The following is a 25,107-nucleotide window of genomic DNA, read 5'->3' as shown; positions in this document are numbered from 1 at the left end:
CTTCACCATGCGTGGATTTGCCAGGACAACGCTAATTCACTAAAATCTGAAGTTGTGTCCAGTGTGCTGAACGCTGGGGAAGTAGCGATAGCGTTACAGCGTCAAGCAAAGCGAAGTTGCACTAACGTTGCCTAATTTGCATTCGGTGGGAAGTTAAAGTTGAATGGATGTATATGTTGCAGCAAATACATTACACTACACAAGCCTGGGAAACCTTAATAAAATAAAATAGAATTGTTATATTGCCCTACACATGAGCCCAGTGTATAGTTTATGTGCCATATGTTAGAAAATGTAGGGGGGAAGCCGGGTACCCCAGAAAAAATTATGATCTTTTGCAGCCTATCACCCTGAAAAATTAAAAGTCGCCAGCGTTTTTTGGTACTTAGAAAAATTTAAACTATTTTTTGAGGAACTCCTATCATCTCTATTGCACTTCGCCTGGTCTGAGGTTGCGAAGGCAAGTCTGGTGCAAGAGGTAACATTCAGTAAAATCCGCATCTTAGTGAGTTTGCGTAGTTACGTCCCTTCGCCAGAGCGCAAATTCACCACGTGTAAGGGAGAGTCTATCTCCTTCACTAGCAAAGTTATGCCAGCGACCGTTAGTAAATCGGCGAAGTAACGAAATTACATCACACTGGCGAATTTTCGCTAACGTTAGTCACTTGGCCCTTTAGTAACTCTGTCCCTATGTGGCAAGTTAGTCAAGCTATATATATGTTTTTAAGACTTGCATCCCCCTGACCACAAGGGTCACATTTATCAACACTGGGCAAAAATGTGAAAGAACAACACAACAGCAACCAATCGAATATTATAAAAACTAATCAATTATTGGGTTACTGCCCAGCTACAAATTTTCTCTGTGAGGGTAAATCAGCCTTTAGGTCTTTTGTTTTTAATTTCTTCATATTTGATTCGTGTGCATAAAAACGTGGGAGCTTAAAGGGAAAATATAACCCCTTTTTAAATTAGCTTTTTTAGCTGGGCTTATGCAAAAAAAGGTGCAATCTGTGGAATCGGGTATTTTATGTAAAAAAAAATATTTTGTAATTATTTTGGGCAGTTTAAATACTGTTTTACATAAGTCAAACTGAATGAGATCATGTCAAAGGGAGGGGGGTATGACTATGGGGGGTTTCAAAGATGTACTGGTACATGTCATTTAAACATTAAATTTTAGTTATGACATCAGATATGACTGATGACAGCTGTTAACAGTAGAACCCACTATATACATCAAAATATAAAAAATGCTATGACATCACAGTTGCAAAACATTTTACAGGACATAATTGCAGTACGTATTAGTGTTTTTTCTGTATATAATGATGGATTTTGATTCATCCATAATTATCAAAATACCAAATTTAAACAATCATGGCATGTTAGTTCGCATTTTTGTACCATACAGGCCATGTTCTGTGTCAGATGACTGGCCCCCACAATCATCAAGGACACAAACTAGCATTTTCCACTGGTCTCTCCCTAATTGGTCCTCAGCCCAGCCTCACCCAGTCACTGCTCAAGGCCCGAAGGGGGCAAGGTCCCAGGGTTTTAGACCACTGCTCTGAGGTATTTGTGCTTTTTTGAGGTGGATTGTTTCTTATAATCACAAAACTAAATCTTACTAAGTGCTGTGCTAATAATGTGGTGTTCATTAGGCTGAATGATGTTCACAAAATATCAATGATACTCAGGAAGCTGAAAGTTAATAAGGAAATTTGAATATTGCAAATGAAGTGGGATGTCCTTTAGGGACGATATAATTCAATTTAGGGACACTATGTTTCCCTTTATTGCAATATTTCGAGATATAACTAAGTGTAATGAGTGACATCCTTACTCAAAAATAAAATTAGGGATTCTGTTATGATTTTTATGGTGGTGTTTTTATTTCTAAATTACACTGTTTACACTGCAAATAATTTGCTCTACCATATAAAATTTCATTCCTAACTCAACAAGTGTATTTTTTTTGTTGTAATATTGGTGTGTAGGCAGCCATCTCAGGTCATTTTGCCTGGTCATGTGCTTTCAGAAAGAGCCAGTGCTGCACTATGGAACTGCTTTCTGACAGGCTATTATTTCTCCTACTCAATGTAACTGAATGGGGTCACAGTGGGACATGGATTTTTACTATTGGATGCTGTTCTTTTATCTACCAGGGAGCTGTTATTAGGTTACCATCCAATTGTTCTGCTGATGGGCTGCTGGGAGGAAAGGGAGGGGGTGATATCACTCCAACTTGCAGTACAGAGTGACTGAAGTTTATCGGAGCACAAGTCATATGACGGGGGGCACCTGGGAAACTGACAATATGTCTAGCTCCATGACCGATTTCAAAATTAAATATTAAAAAAATCAATTTGCTCTTTTGAAAAACAGATTTCAGTGCAGAAGTCTGCTGGAGCAGCACTATTAACTGAGGCATTTTAAAAAATGACAGTATCTCTTTAACATCCCATATCCAAACACATATACTTTATATGCACCCTCCCTTGTGGTACAGAACTCCGGCCTGACACTTAATAAAAGGGGAAGACCCCCTGAAACACATTTTATGTATCTAGACACGATAAACAATTACAAGAGTCCTCTGCACTCAACCCATTATCAATATATTTAAGACAGAGACATTTTGTGCATACTGCTACTGAAAAATGCCTTACCCTTTAAACAGAACAGGGATTGTTTGTCCATATATAGCAATATATTTAAGCTGGCCAACTACGTCAAAGTCATCCCATATCTGGCCAGTCCTATGCTCAATTTTATCTGATTCATTAAGAATTCAATTGCTTCATTATACATTTTACAAAGGGATTAAGTTTTACCTGCAACTTACTTGCTGCTTTCAAAGTAAAGCAGCAAGTCTCTGTCTTAAATATATTGATAATGGGTTGAGTGCAGAGAACCTCTTGTAGTTGACTATATGTATTTTGTGGTCACAGCCTCATTGCACCCCCGCCTAATGGTTTTAAAAACTAGTGGTGAGCACAACTTTCCCTCGTTTGTTATAGTTATACAGGAGCAGTGACCAGCTCCATGTTGTAGCTCCCACCCCTCCCAGCTATAGTCAGGTGATCCCACTGGTGTCTAATAAAAGGGCAGCCAAGTTTGGGAGTTTTACTTTGAAAGCAGCAAGTAAGTTGCAGGTAAAACTTAGTCCCTTTGTAAAATGTATAATTAAGCAATAGAATTCTTAATGAATCGGATAGAATTGAGCATAGGACAGGCCAGATATAGGATGACTTTGACATAGTTGGCCAGCTTAAATATATTGCAATATATGGACAAACAATCCCTGTTTTGTTTAAAGGGTAAGGCATTTTTAGTAGCAGTATGCACAAAATGTCTCGGTCTTAAATATATTGATAATGGGTTGAGTGCAGAGGACTCTTGTAATTGTCTATATGTATTTTGTGGTCACAGCCTCATTGCACCCCCGCCTAATGGTTTTAAAAACTAGTGGTGAACACAACTTTCCCTTATTTGTTCTAGACACGATAACACATAACGTGGAAGAGGAATATACTAGTGAATCTGTTTATTTAACATTTGGATAAATGGTATATAACTAATATCCAAATATTTAGCTTGTCATATCAAATTCCTACTGACTCTGATTCCTACTACTGCTCTAGCAACTACAGCTTTTTCATTCTCCAGCTCCTCACATACTGTACATTGTGCAGGCACTCTGAGCACCATATTTTATCGAGGTTCTGATCAGTAAATGAAGAGGCTGCACTTGCTGGAGTACAATGGAACTGCTGATAAATGTAGCTGACAATCTAGGAATTTTAATGGGTCATTTAACCTGAAATGTCAGTGAAAGGACTGCTGGTAACAATCCCAAGTTTATGTAATGTGACAGAAGTTAATACATTTCAGCTAAAGCTGCTATCCATTGGGAATGCTATATTTCTAGAAACAATACAACAGTCTCATCTGACACTTCTGGTCCCAAATCAGCAGTGACTTTTTGTTGCAGTCAGTTTGTCTATTACCTGAACCTAAAACCAACAACTTTTTCTTGACTTCTCTTATATGATTTCATTTAAGAACAAAGCATTTTCCAACTCATTCTCCTAATATTGAAGGCTCCTTCCTAACTGAATGTTTTAAACAACAGAATGGTGCTTCATCTAGATGGTAAATTCAACTTCTGTCTGTTATTGTTTTGGTAAAGAAGACAGAGCTTGTGATAACCATAAAATAAGGTAACTTATGGGAGCAGAAGGGGGTGTAATTGTAGACAAAACAAACCCTGTAAGTGCTGGGAGAGCTAAGTGGTCTTATATCAAATGTTTAGGGAACCCTAAAATAATTTTGCTATGCGTCTCAGTAACTGGTAGTTTTAATATATCAATTAAACCCAGTTAATCAGTTTGTGCTCATTAGTGGCGGATTAAGACTTTCTTTGGCTCTTGGTGTCCCTCAAGTTATGGACCCCCAACAGGCAGTCTGCTAGCCCATGGCTATTCAACTTGTCCAGTCAATCTGAGTGCCTAGACAAAGGCAAATTGGATTACATGGCCATTTTGAATACCTAAAACAAGTGAGCAAAGTGCATTTATGGTATGTAACTCTTTATTTATATAATGCCAGGAGTTCATATTCTGTATTTGTGGGCCCATCAGAGAAGGATGGTGCTGAAGGGTGACTAGTAGATATTGATCAGCTCTTGGTTGCAGGATAAGGCAATATTAACTCAGACCTTTTCAGGGACTGCAGCACAATCCCAAACTTAATTTTCTTTAGGACTTACTTCTTTTTAACAAATAGCAAACAATGTAGTAGTCTATACATAGTGTATAAATGTAGCTACAAACAGAAAATCCATTTCACTTTAGAACTTTAATATGATACCATTAATTTTTAGCTTTCCTATTCTCTTTTCGGCATGCATCTGAAAATGCTTAATTATCCAGGGGGTCCCTGACCCCAGCAACTACAAACAGAGTGACCATGAAGTTTGTATTTAATAATTGCTGTTATTTTATTTTAGTACTTATTTTTCTTTTCAAAATTCCACGGATAAAGTTAATATGGGGCTCTTTTGCCTTCACATGCCTTGTTTGTAACTCTTCATATCATCTTTTGCTAATCAAATGCATATAGTGAGTTTGCCATATACTCTTTAGAAATGTGTTTATCCATTGTGTATTCCAGTCAGTCTTTATACAATTCATTCCATCTAGCTATTGAATGATACGTCCCCTCTGGTGCAAGTAATCTAAATGTCTCTCTTGTTTCCATTATTTGCTTTGAATTTGAGTTTATTCACATAGGGCCCGATTCAATTAGATGAGAAAGACTTATCTCCTAATTCCAGATTTTGACACAGAGCCAGATGCGATTCAATGAGAAAAACTTATCTCAGTGTTTATCACATGACAACTCTCTTGAAGTACGTATATGGGAAAACTGAAATTGAATAAGGAGGAAAGTTTATGTCCATAAATTGAATCTCACCCATAATCATAAAATATTGTTTTCTCATTGATTGAATCTGGCCTGTATTCTTTAAAGTCTTTATTTATTTCTATGTGTGCATGCAGGAGAAGAGCCAAATCCAAATCATATTTTGGAAAATTGGTAAATAGGCTTACATTGAAATTGTGAGTTTTAATGGGTTGTTTTTGGTCCACACTTCTCATTTAATAAATTAAAACTAGATCTCACATATCATAAGTACCCAGTCTAGCACAAAAGGAAAATCAAAGCACAGATACCAAATCTACAGCTCCTTGAACAGAAGCAGCTACTAGTTTAGAGTTAGACTTTCTCTCAGATTTTAGGTTGCATGTAACAATTAGAACAGTACATAGATGATAGATAGATAGATAGATAGATAGATAGATAGATAGATAGATAGATAGATAGATAGATAGACACTACAACTCTTGGGAGCCCTACATTTTGTATGATAATTGGCCATTTTAGTGATTTTCAGAAGGCTCTCAGGCAGGCTATAATATCAGTTTGGCCAATGATAGTCACGTCACAGTGAGGAATTTTCCATGCACCCTAGTGATTTTGTAATTCATCTAGCCACCTAAAGCCTACACTATGTGGACAAAGTCAATGGGCATAAAGTTGACCAATCATCTACTGCAGTGCTGTCCAACTTGTGTGCTAACGAGGGCCGGAATTTTTCTGGTCGACATGGCGGGTCGATAATGGAAGCCAGTGTTAGCCACTCCCTGTTTTAGACCACACCCACTTTAAACCACACCCATGTTACCACAGAACCATGTCCACCTTAATAGCACACCAAAAAAACAAATGGTTGGTGCTCACTGCAGGGATGTCACTCATATGTGAAAAAAGTTAAATCATATTAAGACATACCCTTAAATACATATACCTCCGTACAGTAGACTTTCCAACCATAAAGTCAACCAGGACAAGTCGGAGGCCCTCCCCATAAATATCCCCCACCCGCAACTCAAGGTCCTGCAATTAAATTTCAACTACAATTGGAAAACCGATTATATCAAATATCTGGGGATCCGCTTGACCCCTAGCTATGCTGCCCTATACAAGGAAAATTACACCCCACTTTTCGCTAAGATCTGCGTAGATCTTGAAAAATGGACCTCCCACTCGCTATCCTGGCTGGGCAGGATTGCCACAGTAAAAATGGTAACCCTTCCCAGAATGCTTTATCATTTCGAGACCCTACCTGTCCGAGTCCCATTTACAATTTTGAGACAGATCCAGGCTAAACTAGTTAAATTCATATGGGCTGCTAAATCCCACAGAGTCTCTAAGAGGGTTCTTACATCCCCGAGGGAGTGGGGGGGGCCTGGGGGCTCCAGATATTACTAGGTACTATCTGGCCGCGCACCTGAGACAGGCAGTGGCATGGTCGGCCAGGACACACTGTGGGAAATGGGTGTCTTTGGAAAATGATACTGTTTCTCCTTTTGCCATCTCCTCTTTTTTATGGGATCCGAAAAAATTGCTGAAAATCAAGGACTGTGTACTGAACTCGGTGAAATTGACTGTGTCACTGTGGAGCTATGCTAAAGTACAGTTCAACATATCCCCAGAACCATACAGGCTAAGCCCCCTCTGGGGCAACCCTTACTTTCCTCCTGGCCTCAAGGACTCTTTCGCACAGCCCTGGCGACAAGCTGGCCTACTGCAGCTTAAAGATCTTTATCATCCGCTCACTCGTAAACTGTATTCATTTCAGGAGCTTCAAGCCAAGTACGAGCTCAATAACTCGTTGTTCTATCAGTTCATTCAAATCAAGCATTTTGCCCTGGCAGTGGTGGGCTCTCAAGCCCCTTCAGCACTCAGCCCTATGGAAACGATTATGGCAACTAGAGGATCCAGGAGGGGGCTTATATCTGACATCTATGGCGTACTTAATACCTACTCTGAGCCCTCTTTCATGAAACATAGATATATGTTGGCCTGGGAACAGGCGCTAGGGGAAGAGATAGCCCTCCCGCAATGGTCTCGGATTTGGGAGAACCTCAAAAGGGCTTCGATATGTGTGACCCACAAAGAAACAAATTATAAGATTTTAATGCAATGGTATTTGACGCCGGCCAAGCTCCACTCATTGTACCCGTCAGTGTCCTCAGAGTGTTGGAGGCAATGTGGTGATGTGGGGACTCTCTACCATGTTTTTTGGATGTGTCCTCTACTGGCACATTATTGGCAGGAGGTGCAGGACATGTTGGCTTCACTGTTTGGGACTGTTGTACAGCGACACCCACTCCCTTTTCTGCTCGGGTCTCCACTCCCAGGGCTTAAGAAGCATAACCAACGGCTAGCCACTTTGATTTTAACGGCTTCTAGACGGGTCATAGCTCGCAACTGGAAGAAGCCACAGCCCCCCACAGTAACTGAGCTAAACATAGCTATCCAGGACATATACGAAGAATGGAATATATGGCTGCCTTACTATGGGGTGCCGTTTGTCCCAAATACATTCTGTATACAAAACTATCCCTAATACACACAATGAATGTCTCTCATGTTATATAAGAATTTGTGACCATACACAGAGAAAAAAAATATACAAAAGACTTATTTCTATTAAAGAATGAAAACAAAATCTGGTTAGTGCACAAAAGGATGTCATTATATCACAAATGCCATTCTGTACAGTTTAACAAGCAATCTGTCTCACAAATGTATAACCTCCATGTAACGGACACACTTATGTGCAAAGTTACTTACAGAATGAATTATGTAAAAACAAAGTTGGACATAATATATAATAGTGTAACTAACTAGTGCTTGTCAAGCTAGATTTGAATGACAAAATAGATATCTGTGACAGAAAGCAAGATTTTATAGCACAGGATTCATTCTTTCCACAAAATGACAGTTTTGTTTCACAAAACAGATAAAATAACCATTCTGTGAAGCAACACTGCTTGTTAAACTGTACAGAATGGAGTTTGTGATATAATGACATCCTTTTGTGCACTAACCAGATTTTGTTTTCATTCTTTAATAGAAATAAGTCTTTTGTATATTTTTTTATCTGTGTATGGACACAAATACTTATATACCACGAGAGACATTCATTCTGTGTATTAGGGATAGTTTTGTATACAGAATGTATTTGGGACAAATGGCACCCCATACCTTACACACTTCTCGTTTACCGAGTTACGAGAAAGTTTGGTCTCCTTGGGTCGCTTTACACCCCCCGACACCATGCTAATTTACTCCCAGACTGGGATTCTCATATTTCCTTGATTTCCCCCGAGCTCGGACAGTTTTGATGCTTTAGTGTTGTTTTTCTTTTTTTTTTACCTTTCTTTCTTTTCTTTTCTTTTTCCCTCCCCACCCTTCCCCTTCTTCTGCCTGCTCTTTTTGTTCCCTTTTTTCTTTCTGTTTACATTTAGGGAACGCTGATATTGTAAGCAATAAATCGGATGGGCTTTCCCTTCATTGGGTATAGGTAAACCTGGGAAGCATATGACTTCTCTTTTCTATTGTGGATGCCATGCTCTTCCCCTTCTTTCATTTTTTTTGTACAATGCGTAATATGTGCTGCTCTGAGGTTTGTGATAACATTGTGCAGATTTTGTAAATTCGTGAATGTAAACTTTATGTTAAATAAAGAGTTAAAAAAAAAAAAAAAAATACATATACCTCCTCCCTGTGGATAACACCGCACCCCCCAGCACACCTAAGGGGCCCCTAACAATAATTTTCAAATGCCAACAAACCCCCAGAACAAATAGCAGGCTTATGTTTCACAGGCAGAGCAGGGCACACACAGGGAGCATTGGGAAAGCAGAGTATGGCACACCCAAGGACAATAGGGCAGGCAGAGTTTGGAACACCCAAGGAGAATAGGGCAGGCAGATTATGGCACATCCAAGGAGCATGGGGCAAGCAGAGAATGGCACACACAGGGAGCATAGGGAAGGCAGAACAGAGCAGGAAACCCATCAGGGCCACTCTAAAATGTACTACATACAGTGACATAGTGCTGGTGCCCTATTAGCATTTTGAATAAAGTGTGAACAGGTGAACAATGTGGGCAGTTTCAGTGTGAACAGTTCAGGGCTTTAGGGTGTGAACTATAGAGGTGTCACAGGTGTGAACAATGCAGGAGGATTACATGTGTGAACAATACAGTGGATTAGTATGAATTTGAGGTTTAAACAATGTAGGGGCCAGTTAATCTCTGTAGTGATACCTTTTAAAGGTTACACACGGTAAATAGACACAGCAGGCAGACTTTCATGTGGAGAGCCACACAAGGGGGGGCACGAGCCACCAGTTAGACAGCCCTGATCTACTGAATCAAAGCAGTGCATCTTCTGACATATTGCAAGTACAATTCAACATCTTCTCCAGGTACACAATTATAAACAGAAAGCCCACAGTCGGAATGCTCAGCACATTCACAGGAATTCTATTTTCATGCTTCTCAATGTTTTGTGAAAATCCCAAACCAAAATTCATTGTTTATAAAATGATTACATGTCTCTTCTATAGCCAGACGTTGAGACTGAGATGCTGCAGGCAAGCAACTTTTCTCCATTTATGTTACTATATGTTTCCATGTTTTTTGAAATAACAATAGGTTTTTGTTTTTTTCCTCAGGTGTTATAATTTTACTTAGTATTGATTTAGTGATGTGTCGCTGTAATTGTGAAATCACTGACCTTTCTAGCATATTACATGCTCAACCATCAAATACAGAATGCTGCACTAATGTTATGCGGCAAATGACCTATGCGCATTTCTTAAAGAGAAAATGCAGCATATTTACAGGTAATAGATCAAATGTGGGAGCATAGATTCTCTGCACCGCTCTCTCGTAGCTGGTGAGGAGTGACAGAACTGTGCAGAAATAAACTCTTCAAATCCTGATATTAGTAGTGCAAAACTTAAAGTTATGCTCAGGAGAAGACTGATCATTTTTTTTCCCTTTAGTATAATCAATGAAGGAGTCAAAATTTCCCCATTTGAAAATAAGGATAGTTCTTTCTTATAAGAAGGCATGTTGCAACGCGGAAACATATATAGAGTAATGACTGAATAATATGTAAGACCAGCTGAAAATGTGTTTATTCTTAAAGTTTCAATGCGATTTTCCCTGCCATTCAATGTATTGAATGTTTATTTTACCTTCTGTGCTGATTAAAATAGCAGGTAAAGGTTTGGAATCCAATTTCGTTATTCCAGTATTCTTGCCAGATGAGAACGTTTTCAGAGTTCTTCTGGTTTTCTCTCTCACAGGGCGGAATATAGGAACACTGTTGAGATGGATTTCAGAAAACATTGAATTAGTTCTTTGCGCTACAATAGGCACATCAAGTTTCCCTTCCTTTAAGCAATTCATATTAATCACAACCTAGTATTGAAATCGTATAAACCACAAAGAGATGGGACAATCTACACCTATATTTCTGCTGCAGAGGTATTTTGTTTTTCAGACAGATATAGCAGATACCATGCCAATTTAATCTGGTGTGGAGAGCCTAGTGACAATCCTTTCCACAGAAGTAAATTATTTCAACAATCAATATGTTTGTAACAGCGACAAGAGTAAGAAAGGGAGGAGAGAGATTCAAGAATATGGAGGAAGTGATAAGTATAAGGGGAGAGAGCAGGCTTGAATTAAAGAATAACATGCTGGAAAGTGGGGCCCCAAACAAGGTCATAAATTAGTGCCTTCCCTCTAAGGTTCAAAAACAAACAGCAAATTAAGTAGGGTGTAGGAAGGAGTACTTGTATATCTTTTCTTGTTTAGTGTAATTTGTGTGTTATAATAGATAATAATCTCCTTTTAAGGCTACATGACTGTACAGGGTATGGGACCTGTTATTCAGTATTCTCAGGGGTTTTCCAGATATGGATCTTTCTGTAATTTGGATCTTCAGTCTAGTATAAAATCAATCAAACATTATATAAACCCAATAGGCTGGTTTTCCTTCCAATAAGGATGAATTATATCTTAGTTTGGATCAAGTACAAGGTACTGTTTTATTATTACAGAGAAAAAGGAAATAATTTTTAAAAATTTGGATTATTTGGATAAAATAGAGTCTATAGGAGACAGCCTTTCAGTAATTCTGAGCTTTCTGGATAATGGGTTTCTGAATAATGGATCCCATACTTGTATATGGCCTCTTTTGTATTTCCTGATGAATTGTATTGGAGAATATTTATGCTCTATATGAAGAAAGCAAAGTGCTCCTTTATTAATATCTCTTATGTAACACTGTTGGAGCAGACTATATCTAGTATAATGAAAGGGTTTGAGAGGAAGGAGCATAGCAAACAATAAACATAAAAAAAATAGCAAATAATGAGGACAGGACAGAGAGAGAGACAAAATGGGGGACTGGGATAAAACTCAAACCTGTGCTGGGCATAGCTCCGTATTGTTCAGTATACTTATTTCTATAAATGTGACTACAAAGGGGGTTTGCCAAGATTCAATATCATTCTACAATTAACAGTATAATCTAAACAGTACATTGCTAGAATCAATATAATGCATTTTGCATTACACCACCTATAACTTTCAAATGGCAAGATGATGTGTCCATCAGATACATGTGCCGTACATCCTACCTGGTGCACCAATTAGCAACAGAGATTCTACAAGGTGGTTCCGACTACTGTGGTGTAAAAGATGACAGAATAGGGCCCGCAGAATAAATGGTTACATCTGTGTTTAATCTTAGTGGCTTTAACAAAATGTATTAAAATGTATTATAAAGCAAACACCATTATAAAGCATTTTCTATCTCTGTGAAAGTATGTGAAATTATTTTAGCTCTTAACAAACAGATTGAACTACGTTACAAATGAGCTCTAAATATGGATAAAAATAATTTTATGTGTGAAATGTGTAAAGGAAATATATGTTCAAACATATGCTTAATCATTACCACCTAACACTGACTTTTTTTTTCTGGTTATTCTGTCAGTACATAGTAACATAGTTAAGTTGGGTTGAAAAAAGACCAAAGTCCATCAAGTTCAACCCCTCCAAATGAAAACCCAGTGCCCATACCTACACACACTCATACTGCCCCTTCATACACTCACATAACTATATATACCAATATCTATACTAATTGTAGATTTTATTATCACAATAACCTATGACATTATGCTTGTCCAAGAAAACATCCAAGCCCTTCTTAAAGGAGAAATAAACCTTTCTAGTAAAAAACCCTACCCTCCATAGCCCCCCCTTTGCCCCCCCCCCAGCACAGGAGTTAACACAAGTAAATACCCCTAAGACGGTAATTACCCATTGTTGCAGAGTCAGCGCAGCGGAGCTCACGGGAGCCATCTTTAGCCGCTTTGGTAATCTCATTAAGGAAGCTCTGTATTGGTGCATGTGCAAGTAGAGCATTTTCCCGGTTCGCTACAACTGCGCATGCACTGAAAGTGACGAAAATTACTGAATCGCTGGAAGAAGACCCGAAGATTACAGACGCGGCTAAAGATGGCCCTTGTGAGCTCCGCTGCGCTGACTCTGCAAAAGTGGGAAATTACCGGTTTAGGCTTAGACTATGGAGACTATGGAGAGTAGGGGTAGGGTTTTTTATTAGAAAGGGAGTTTAGTTCTTCTTTAAAAGAATTAACAGAGTCGGCCATCACAACATCATCCGGCAGTGCATTCAACAGCCTCACTGCGAAGAGCCGCCTATTATGCTTCAAAAGAAAGTTATTTTCCTCTAGTTTGAAGGGGTGGCCTCTGGTGTGATGATCCATTTTATGGAAAAAAAGATCTCCTGCTATATGTCTATAATGTTCTCTAATGTACTTGTAAAGTATAATCGTGTCTCTCGCAAGCATCTTTTTTCCAGAGAAAACAACCCCAACCTTGACAGTCTTCCTTCCCTATAACCAGTTTATGTGCACGTCTCTGCACTCTCTCCAGCTCATTTATATCCTTCCTAAGTACTGGAGCCCAAATCCAAACTATATTTTTATAAAAAGTTTACAGGAGTATGGCATATATTACAATAAGCAAAGACACAATAGTTCTTATTTCCAAAAATGACCAATGAAATTTGTGCCCCTTTTTCGACAGATCTACTGAGCAGGGAGAAAGAATCCAGAACATTCTCACCCTGCATATAAAAGCCTTTCCAATTTAGCAGAGTCTGTGCCTACTATGCACACTGATTCATGTTACATTTTTAGATCAAAGGAAAGATGTACAAAAGGCACATTCTTTTTCATTAAATGTCTAATACAGAATTTCCACTAGGCACAAAAGGAAAGTTAATGAAAGCAGAGATTACGATAATTTTATAGCAAGAGCTCTACCATAGACTGGAAATAGCAGGAGGTGTTGGGTGGGTCTGTCAGTTTGCTTTGTTCCTTGTATGATGATCATGGTGGGGTGGAGAGACAGACCAACTGTCCACCGTTTGCTCACTTAATAGCACTTAACAGCAAAATGAATGCAGGAGAATAGGGTGCTGTACATGGGAAGTTGTACAAACTCCTTCTGATTGACATTTGATCATAAATATATCACTGCTTGATTAGAAAACCAATTAGTTACATGTTAATTGTTAGGAAGTCATTTCATTTCAAAAAGTAATATGTATGTTTTAACAAACTAAAAGGTCACAACTCCCTGGGATTATTCATTTATGCTATAATAATCCCCTTTAAAGAACCAAGAAGAAATTACAACATTCTCCAGAAACCATACATATATTGCATTCTATAAGTGCCACATCTTAGTCCTCCATGTAGTGACTACCACTCCTGGATTGTGTTCTCTACTGGAGGAAACTGAAGGCTGTAATATATTTTTTTGCTAATTTAATAGATGCTAGGTGCAGCTCACTGAGGTGGTCAAGGCTCTGTGTAATCCCATATGGCCTGGAAGCCTGTATGGCCTGATTAGGGACAAAAGTTGTATAATGAAAGAAGACTATGTACTGTATGTTTAAAGGGGAACTATCCCAAAAATGAAGCTTCATCATACTTAAAAAAGAAACTTTTTACATCAAAATATTCTGCATCGCTTCTGAAATAATAAAGTTTATCTTCACTATCCCTCTCTCAGCATCTTTTTCTCTTTATTCTGTCTTCATGCAGCAGTTGGGTGTCAGATTGTCATTGACAGTTAGCTCCAATATATCTTATAGGGGGGCTTCCATTACTAGCAGATGAATTAGAGCTCACTTAAATAACAGATTCCAGTACAAGCAACATCTAACAAAATAACTGCCTTTTGCACAAATCCTGAAGAAACTGTCAATGACACCCAACTGCTGCATGAAACAGCACATCCACAGGCTGTAATCTTTTTGTGCCAAGGTACATATCCCTTGTGCACTGACGGAAAGTAGATTCTACTTTTTTACAGTGCAGAGTTCTGAAATGAGTAAACAGATACAGCTCTGTGCATATGTTATGTGTATTATAGGATCAGAAATGCAAAATGGTTTGTCCTTATGCCTCTCCTCCTCAGTACAAAACCCTTTATTCACCTAACTTTAATCAGGAACAGGAGTGCTAATGCACTACATTTGGTAATAAATGGTATTGTGGGAATAGAGAGATAATGTGCCTTAGATAATACAGTTCATAATTAACAGATTGTTCAGTAATTCATTCATAGAAAGCATCATTTTGGTCTCATAAAATGCATGCATTCCATGAAAATTGCAGGAAATTAGTGAAATTGCATAGCGGACCCCTAACATCACAAGACTGGCAACCTCTCTCCTGTAAATGCTGTGGTATAAGGGAGGATCAAGTCCAGTTAGGCTGGTATTTTAGTGTTGGTCTGGGCAATCACTCCCTTTTAAAAACCACGAGTGGGAGGAAAGAGCTAGCCTGTAAAAATGCAAGGTCATGGCAACCCCTCTCCCCTTATAAATGCTAATGGCATGGAGGAGGATCAAGCCAAGTTAGACCAGCACTTTGGTCAGGAGAGACTTATGCCAAGACATACTACTACTCAGGGAGGTGACAGACTATGAACAAAAATCAAACCAAAAGTAAATCGCTAGGTCCATTATATGGTGTTTACCTTGTTGTAGTGTATGGTGGGTTATCAATTTTATGATCATCATTTTGTAACTAAGAACCCTTGTTTTTTAATATACATGCACTTGATAGATACTAAATTACTATTGAAACAGGGGACCAGGGAATGTGCATTGGTCAACTTTTCTCCTTTGTATGTTGTATGTAGCACATATGTACAGAATGGAAATAATACCAGTTTAGTGTAGCGCCATGAAGGGAGCTGAACTGTCCATGGTGCTGGAAAGGTAAAGTTGTTTATTGTTATAAACCCGTTTCTTTTACACAATAAAATAATGTTTGCAAACTGCAAAACCCAGTTGAGATTTTCCTGATGGCTCTAGTATCTGCTAGCTCAGAGGGGTGGGGCCAGGGACTCGAGGCCCAAAGACCAGGAAGCAGCTCTTGCTGTCAGCTGGTTGTACCGTTAGCTCAGCGCCAGTTAACCCATCGCATGCTCTGGGATGTTAAATATGCCACTCCTATACCCAGCACACACAGGGGTAGGAATAAACCAGAAAGTTGAGATACAATTAATAAATATAGATGAGTAAAATGTACTGCTTTGTGAATTACCTACAAAGTAAGCAGGGAGCTGGTGAAAAGAAGTGTGTTTCATTGTGTTTTATTAATGGCAGAGCACCTGAATATTGCTGAATCATCAAACTAAAAATCTGTTTATTCACTGTCTGTTTGCAATTTTGACTAAAATTTGCTTGTATAAAATTTTGAGCTAAAAACTCCACAATCATATATCAGACTACAGGGCCTATATATGATCATATTGAACAACACTATTGCAATTAATGCTACAATTTTTCTGCATCGGGGTAACAAGCATGGCATATTATGCTCATTAATGAACCCTGATTTGTCTGTTTGGCTCAGTATGTTGCTGTATATGGTACTATTGTATTCAGTACATTGTTGTACTCACCTACCAGTGTTTTCCTGGTGGGCCCTGGGCTAAGTTGGCCCTTTTGGTCTTTTTGGAGCACAAAGGACGAACTCAAATTTTCTACCTTTTCCAAGTTTTACATTCTTAGTTATAAACACCAAGGGGAATGAGAGGTTCAGTCTGCACATTGTCTCTTACTATTACAAATGGAAGAGGCTTCAAAACTAGGTCAAGTTGTTATGATGGGTGACTTCAGTAATCCAGACATTGACTGGAGCAATGGTGCAGCCAAGTGAGAAAAAGCTAATGGGTTTATAAATGTACAGAGTAACTTACAAGGCGAAAAAACGATACAAGAGGTAAAGAGGGACCTATCCAAAAGGGGATAAGGGGAATGTATTTAAAATGCTGCTTAGCACAATCATATATTACTAGTGATGGGCGTATAAATTCGGCAGACACAAATTTGCAACAAATTTCCAAGTTTTGTCACAAGCAAATTAACTCGCCAAACTGCAGCAACAATTCGCTGGTGAAAAATCCACTCACGCAAAAAAAATTGCTGTGCGTCAAAATTGGTGTGCACAGTGACCTCCTCAAGGTCATTAATAAACAAGTTAAAAACAGCATGTGAAGGAGCCGTGTTCCTTGGTAAGTCGGATGAACCAGTGCCGCTACCTCATCTGCTGGCGCAACTGCTGCTGGGGAGCCCGCCCGACTTACCAATGAACATAGCTCCTTCACATGCTGTCAGTAGAATAGCCAGGGAAGAGAAATCCAGCGCCGCACGATGGATCGTCACCCTGTCGCCTTTTCTGAAGAGGAGTGGAAGTGGAGTTTTGGCAAGTTATTTCTTAATAAAGGCTTTGCTATTTTAAAGTTTCATTTGTATTGGTGTTATTTTTTCGATATATACAGAAATAAATATAAAAATTTTTTTTGATGTTACTGGTCCTTTAAGGGTCTGGCCACAGAAGCAAATCTCCTCTTATTCGGGGCGACAATCACCCCGACCTGCCTTCCCCCTGCCCTCCGCCAGCTAAAATGAAAATCACCTGGGAGAAGTCACACACATCTATTCGTTTTCCGAAGTCGCCCGAAGTTGTTTAGTCGTTACTAAAGCAAATAAACTACTCTCTTGCATAAATAAGGGCATATATAAGGGCATAAACATAAGTTTGTCTTTTTATAGATCCCTGGTAAGGCCTCATCTTAGGTATGCAGTGCAGTTTGGGCTCCAGTCCTTAATAAGGATATTAATGAGCTGGAGAGAGTGAAGAGATGTGCAACTAGGCTGGTAAAAGGAATGGAAGAATTAAAATATGAGGAAAGACTGTAAAGGTTGGTGTTATTTTCTCTGAAGATTCATGATTTCTCTTTACAAATACATAAAAGGACATCTTCTGTTCTGCTATACAGAACAAAAATGACCAAAAAAATAGCACCCCATTCTTGTGTTATGCACAATTCTGACTTTGTAAAAAAGTTGTATTTATTTTGTAGAAAGAAATAAAATATGATATAATGTATTTAGTTATCAGCTATATGTAAAACCCAATATTTTTATTCTCAATTAACTATTGAAATGGCCCCCAGCCAAGGAATAAATTATGATCTACTTGTAGTTGCTTGTAAAATGATTTTGGTAAGTTGCATAGGGGCAAATGTGAAAGAAGGACACCTGTAAAAAAGCAAAGAGGTAATTAATACTCAGAAGGAAGGAAACAGACAGAGGTGAAAGCAGCAGAAATAGATGTGCCACAGACACAAGTAAATGAGACACCGAGTGAAGTGAAAGATATGAGAGTGTGAGAGCATGACTGTTATAGAAAAGGACTAACAGACAGATGGCTTATAACTGACAAGTGAGCTGAAGGGAAGTGCAGTAACAATAGGAGAAAGAGAAACAGATAAGTAAAATGACAAGGTAGAATTGTGAAGCAGAAAAAAATCACCTAGCAGAGCATTAAACTTCAAATTCAACCAATATGGAACTTGCCTTTTTATGTAAATGTTATATCTTAATTTGTCATACACATCATATGGGAAACTAGATTTGTTCAATGAGAAACCCCGAACCCTGCTGTTGATCTGAATAGTTTATAAATGACTTGCTGTAAAATAGTGTAAACATCAGATACATGACCAAGACAGACAATGGTCCAAAACAAATTCTGTACTTGTTCTTTCTAAATGGCTGCCAGACTGATTGGCTCTGAGTTGCCAGATTTGTATAAAGGCTTCTGTACTCTGGCAAAGCACATGATGCAACACTTTCCGGAGGGATCAAGATCAGAAGTGGCCAAAAAGATGACAATTTATAAGTCTAGCTAAGGGATAGGTGACTTATAAATTCCAAGGTCTAATAGAACTGCATCTCCACTGACAAAATTGCTATATTGTGCACTTTGGCACCACTTGTCCTGCCAGGCACCATTTCAGGCAAGTTAGAACAAGCTATATGTTATGAGGGGCATCCCTACCTGCACATCTATACTCTTTTAACTCATTCAAACATGAATAACTTATTCAGTTGACCAAATAAGCTACTAAAGACCACATTGATGGCAGCCTCTTGCCCAGAACAGTTTTGGATCAGGTTGAAATGAGATTTATACTATGCAGGGCATCCCTGCTCATCCTTCTGTATGCTAAATAAGTTTACCATAACATTGCTTCAGTCTTTACAAAGAAAATATTTTAGTCAATAGATGCCTTGGCCCACAGGGCTGAGTCTGTGTTAATGCTATGCTCTCTTCACTTTAATTAGAATGCAGCTGAATTTGTGTGCCAGTGAACTTTACTTGCTACATATTTATTCTGGCAATCTTTGCCACAATGCTCTTGTAATTAAAGATTTGTAGAGCATGACATTCTTTGCACTATGGAGATCACTGAAAACAAGTGATTAGTTTGGTCTCTGACCCCCAATATTATTCCTGTCTCCTGTACAGAATTGATTGGTGCAGTAATATGGGGTATCTTGTCACCCACAATTCAACATTTCTAGGGTTTATCAACATATTATAAGGTACAATGCTGGGGGATGTACAGTACATCATACAGTAGTGTATTCTACTTACAGAAGTAGTCATTACAGCTTCCTTATGATATGTAAGGAATTAAACTGAAATTAAAGTCAGCACTTTTCTTTTCAGAACTGTAACTCGCAGGGTTCCCGAAAATGCAGTACCTGTACAGAAGTGTTCTGTGCCAGTGAGATGTAGTTTCACTTTAAAAAGACGCCCTTAGATACTAGCAAATCTCATCCCCTAGGCAACAGAGCTGATCGCATAATGATAAAAATTGCATTAACTCTTTCATCAGAACTGATTGGGAGAATAACATGAACAAGTCATACGTCTCTTAGTTGTATTATTGGTGATTTGCATGAGAAATGCCAAGTAACCCTTTTGTTGCAGTACATCCCTCTGGATTTAAGGGGGTCTGCCACAAACACTACCACGTTACTCAGGAAAATCTTCTCTTATTCACCTAAAGCAGGACCTTCCCTCACCTAGTCCTTTATAACTACCACATTTAAAATATTCCTATTCCCAGTAGGGTGGACAGAAAATGTACTATTTTATCATATCTGTAGGATTTTCATGATATTCACATGTTCTTGTAATGACTATTGAATGACTTTCTCTAGAACAGAGATCCCCAGTATCCTCTGAGGGAAGCAGCTGGGCAATGCAACCCTGGGCACTTACTGCAATTTACTAGAAAGGGGTCGCTCATATATGTTCCTCCCATTGCTGTTGACCTTTCAGCACCCACTGAAAGGGAAAGGCAATTGGAAACCGGGGTGTTGGAGTATACCTGGAGGGCACACATGTATGTTGCCTTTGGGTTTTTACAGCTGAGCTCCACATGGAACATCATATAATGAGGTCTCCTACAAAGGTAAAGTAGCATTATACCTAGTGGGGGTATTAGTGGACATATAGAGAGTGAAGCTTACTAGGTATTCCAGGATTGCTTTTTTTCTGTGTAATGTTGTATGTTTCTTAGTAAATGATCTGGGTGTCCAAAGAGGTCTGACCTGTTATCACTATTATATAATCTACAACTCAATAGCTGGCCAGTGCCAAGTCTGAACTAAAACTCAACAGCTGGAAAGTGCAATGTTTCAACTTCAACTCAAGAGCACACCCACCTTACAATTATTCCATCAAAATTAAGATAACTGCCCTTCCTGATTGCCCCTAAAATCTTCTGTTTGTGTTCTTTGTGGTCCATTTTTACAAATCTTGTATGCAAAAAGTATGTGGAGCCACCTTTGTGCCTACAGAGCACATAGGCAGTATACATATGCAGTGTAAATTTCATTTGTTATGTCCACAGAACACATAGGAGTATGTATATATAATGCTAAGTTCGGGTTTAATGCCCACAGATGGATACATGCAATGCCAGCTATATAATTACTGCCAGAGAATATATAGCATAATAAAACCAGTGCTAGTTTCATGATTAATGGCATTAAACACATTGCAGATACAAAAAGAGGTGAGTTTCAACTTGATGGGTCAAAGGCAGCTTGGGACAGGTAATTAATATGAAAGGCATAGGGGGGTTGTTTGGTGGGGGGGAGTTAATGAAAACTTAATAAAAAGTGATCAGAGTCATAGGGAATAAATAAGTAGGCAACTGGGGATTTAGTGAAAAGTTGTTATTTACAACAAGAAGTTAACAGTAAGAAGTATGGGGACAGAGAAAATGGGAGACATATAAAGATAGCAGCTAAAGCAAGTTGCTTATAGGGGGTTAACAGGGAGATATGAGGCAGAGATAGAGGGGCTTTAAAGATGCTACAGGCAACACAAAAGAATACCCAAACTCACAGCAGATAAGAACTTCTCCGTCCATTTCTCTGAGGCACAGCAGTGTGAGACAGACCCTTCATCCAACACAGGCAGGCAAGCAGAAAGCGACAGTTAGGGAGATCACCAATCTCTGCAGCATAAGATGGTGCACTCGCAGAACTGATGAGCTACTTTCTATTACTTGCTGAGTGCCTGACTGTACCACTTCTAAAATGTGCTCTCTCTCTCTCTGTTGAGTGGGACTGCTAGTAAAATTAAAGACTAAATAATGTGATCATTGTGATCTCTCCTTCCATTGGAAAGTGTGAATAATTGCAGCCTATACACGTGCCTTTTCTGTCTACCCCTAGTTCCAGCCCTGTTCCTAGGCTACTAACTAATGGCAAAGACTGAGCCAACATCCTACCATTGTGGAGCTGAGGTGTTCTCTCATCCTGGCGCTGGCCCTGTGCCCTTACCTTGGGATTGTTGATGAGCTGTCGCTCGTCCTGGTGCAGCAGAGCCCGTGAATTGGACTCCGAGTTATTGACATAGATCTGCAGGCAGGGGTACAGAGAGGTGCCCTTACAGTCGGACCCACAGTTAAAGGTACACTCAAACATCTCCCCGATCTGCTGCACAGACAGAACTGTGCAGTTAGCAGTCTTGCCCCGCATCTCCAGCAGAGCCGGGTGCAGCCAGCAGAAGCCCAGGATAAAGAGAGAGATCACACCAGAGATGATGAGAAATAAACCCAAGCGGATGCTTTTGTCTTCAGCTTCTGAGTACTCATAAGATACTCGGATCTTTGCCATGGTGTGTGGCTGGGTGGCATCTGCACAGAGGCTTCACTGTGGGTTGCACCAAGTCTTCATGGTGAGGAACAATGAGCAGTCTGCTGGCACTTATCGCATGTTAGAGAAAAAAGTCTTGGGCTACTTTTAGATCACTTCCAGCACAGTGTGGCAATCAGGCTTCTCCAGTGCTTGAGTTCCTCCCCATACCCACCCCCTGGAGATAAAGGGATGTCATCGTCGCTCCTCTTCCCACCAATGGGGGGCAACAGTCTCAAAGCCTATAGCAGCCACTTGTAACACGTGAACTTACACTCCATTCCTTTTCTGCGCAAGAGATCATATCTGTGCAAGGCTGGAACTAGGGGTAGGCACAGGCTGGTGCCCAGGGTACAATCATTGTGGGCACACTTTTCAATTGAAGGAATGATCACATTATTTACTCCTTTAATGTATAAGCAGTCTCACTTGAGAGAGAGCACATTTTAGAAGTGGTACAGTCAGACGCTCAGTGAGTAATAAAAGTAGCTTTTCAGCTCTCCGGGTGCACCTGCCTATGCTGCGGAGACTGGCGCTCTCCCTCTCTGCCTTTGTGTCCTGCTTGCTTGCTTGCCTATTCTGTGTTGGAGACATGGTGGGCGGGGCTATGTCGCAAGCAGCAGCTAACCTTTAGTGTGCCAGAGAGAAGCAGCTGACAGTTGGGATCTGTCTTTGTGCTCCCTGTGGCATCTGTAAAGCCCTTCTGCCCATATCTCCCCTTTATTACCAACTTGCTTCAGCTGTTATATTTCTATATCCCCTATATTTTCTGTCCCCATACATCTTACTAATTACTCTTCGTTGAAAATACCAACTTTTCATTAAATCCCCAGTCACCTATTACCCTGGCCACTATGCATTAACTCCCCCTACCCCCCCCCCCCACACACACACACACAAACCAAACCTAATCCCCAATGTCTGTCATCTTTCTTACCTATTTTAAAGGGATACTGTCATGGGAAAAAAAAAAATTTTCAAAATGAATCAGTTAATAGTGCTGCTTCGGCCAAATTCTGCACTGAAATCCATTTCTCAAAAGAGCAAACAGATTTTTTTATATTCAATTTTGAAATCTGACATGGGGCTAGACATTTTGTCAATTTCCCAGCTGCCCCAGGTCATGTGACTTGTGCCTGCACTTTAGGAGAGAAATGCTTTCTGGCAGGCTGCTGTTTTTCCTTCTCAATGTAACTGAATGTGTCTCAGTGGGACATGGGTTTTTACTATTGAGTGTTGTTCTTAGATCTACCAGGCAGCTCTTATCTTGTGTTAGGGAGCTGTTATCTGGTTACCTTCCCATAGTTCTTTTGTTTGGCTGCTGGGGGGAAAAGGGAGGGGGTGATATCACTCCAACTTGCAGTACAGCAGTAAAGAGTGATTGAAGTTTATCAGAGCACAAGTCACATGACATGGGGCAGCTGGGAAATTGACAAAATGTCTAGCCCCATGTCAGATTTCAAAATTGAATATAAAAAAATCTGTTTGCTCTTTTGAGAAATGGATTTCTGTGCAGAATTCTGCTGGAGTAGCACTATTAACTGATTCATTTTGAAAAAAATTTTTTTTCCCATGACAGTATCCCTTTAAGCTACCACTGTCTATATACACTGGCTATGCGTGTGTGCATTAAACACAAAGTTAGCTCTTGTATGTGAAGTGCAGCTGTACATCATGAGTCATGTGTGCCTGGCAGTGCAGTTTCCTTCTGTACATTTTGCTCTCTTGCTGGATTCATTGTTGTGATGCTGCCTTTGTAGCTGCCAGCAAACATGCAGTGCAATATATTCTATAAGGTTCTGCTGTCCAACCGCTGAGCTGAGAAAGCTATCCTTATACAGAAAGGATCTGAGTGAAATTCTGAGCATGATTGCACAATGCAGAATATTTTTCCCAGAATTCCAATGTTGTTGTGGTCAGCAGGGAAAGTTGTGCCCAATGTAATTGTGATCAGTGCATTAAAACCAATGCAGTTGCCCTCACACATTGAAGTGAATTGGATGATTCTTTTGGCGCATCTGCCTCTTTTGACACAGGGCTATCTGCGAACTGTGGAGCCACCGCTTGGCTCAGAGGTGGAACTCTAACTTTGACCCATTGATACCGTATATACACTTCTAAAAATCCCATAGGAATGAATAGAAAGTGCATTTTTTTGGTAAACCCTCACATTTTCATAAATCTGCCCCCAACAGTGCATATACTTCTGATATCCTATCTCCCCATGCCTTTTGTATCTGTCTTTCCCAGCTGGCATTATTCCCCTTTGTAACTACTGCATTCCCTGTCACTAAGTTCCTTCTTATAAACACAGTTTCCTGCGTCCAGAGAAGACAACAGGTAAAGTAGGTTTTGTAATAGATGTTCAAGAATAAGAAAATATTGCAGAAATAAGTAAAATGTTGCTGAAAAATTACATATGTGGCTTAATTCACAGGTGAGTAAATCATGTCTACTGTGACTACACCTAAAGGGGATCTACATCAATGCTAGGACAGAAAATGATTATGTCACACAGGGAGTTGAGTATTTTTAGCTGTCTAGAAATTGATTTTCTTTGCTTAATATTCAATTGTGCCCTGTAGAAAATAAATGAAGCTCTTCTAGCCAGCTACAGGTACTGTACCAGTCAGCATACACAAACTGACATGAATCAGTTAATAGTGCTACTCCAGCAGAATTCTGCACTGAAATCCATTTCTCAAAAGAGCAAACAGATTTTTTAATATTCAATTTTGAAATCTGACATGGGGCTAGACATTTTGTCAATTTCCCAGCTGCCCCTGGTCATGTGACTTGTGCCTGCACTTTAGGAGAGAAATGCTTTCTGGCAGGCTGCTGTTTTTCCTTCTCAGTGTAACTGAATGTGTCTCAGTGAGACATGGGTTTTTACTATTGAGTGTTGTTCTTAGATCTACCAGGCAGCTGTTATCTTGTGTTAGGGAGCTGCTATCTGGTTACCTTCCCATTGTTCTTTTGTTTGGCTGCTGGGGGGAAAAGGGAGGGGGTGATATCACTCCAACTTGCAGTACAGCAGTAAAGAGTGATT

At 39.5% G+C, this 25,107-nt stretch overlaps 1 protein-coding gene across 1 annotated transcript in view; it reads right to left on the bottom strand.

Annotated features, from left to right (window-relative positions):
- Window positions 1-22,602, bottom strand: part of kcnmb4.L (potassium channel subfamily M regulatory beta subunit 4 L homeolog) — a 39,538-nt gene extending 16,936 nt beyond the window's left edge. Inside the window, exons 1-2 of the mRNA XM_018252467.2 lie at window positions 21,705-22,602; window positions 10,627-10,754 (exon numbers count right to left, since the gene is read on the bottom strand). Coding sequence (XP_018107956.1) covers window positions 10,627-10,754; window positions 21,705-22,040 — 464 coding nt within the window. The 5' untranslated portion in view covers window positions 22,041-22,602. The remainder of the gene's footprint in view (window positions 1-10,626; window positions 10,755-21,704) is intronic.
- Window positions 22,603-25,107: the final 2,505 nt, after the last annotated feature.

Source organism: Xenopus laevis, chromosome 3L, assembly GCF_017654675.1.
Source record: "Xenopus laevis strain J_2021 chromosome 3L, Xenopus_laevis_v10.1, whole genome shotgun sequence".
Classification (NCBI taxonomy): Eukaryota; Metazoa; Chordata; class Amphibia; order Anura; family Pipidae; genus Xenopus; species Xenopus laevis.
This window is presented reverse-complemented; position numbering and strand designations above follow the sequence as displayed.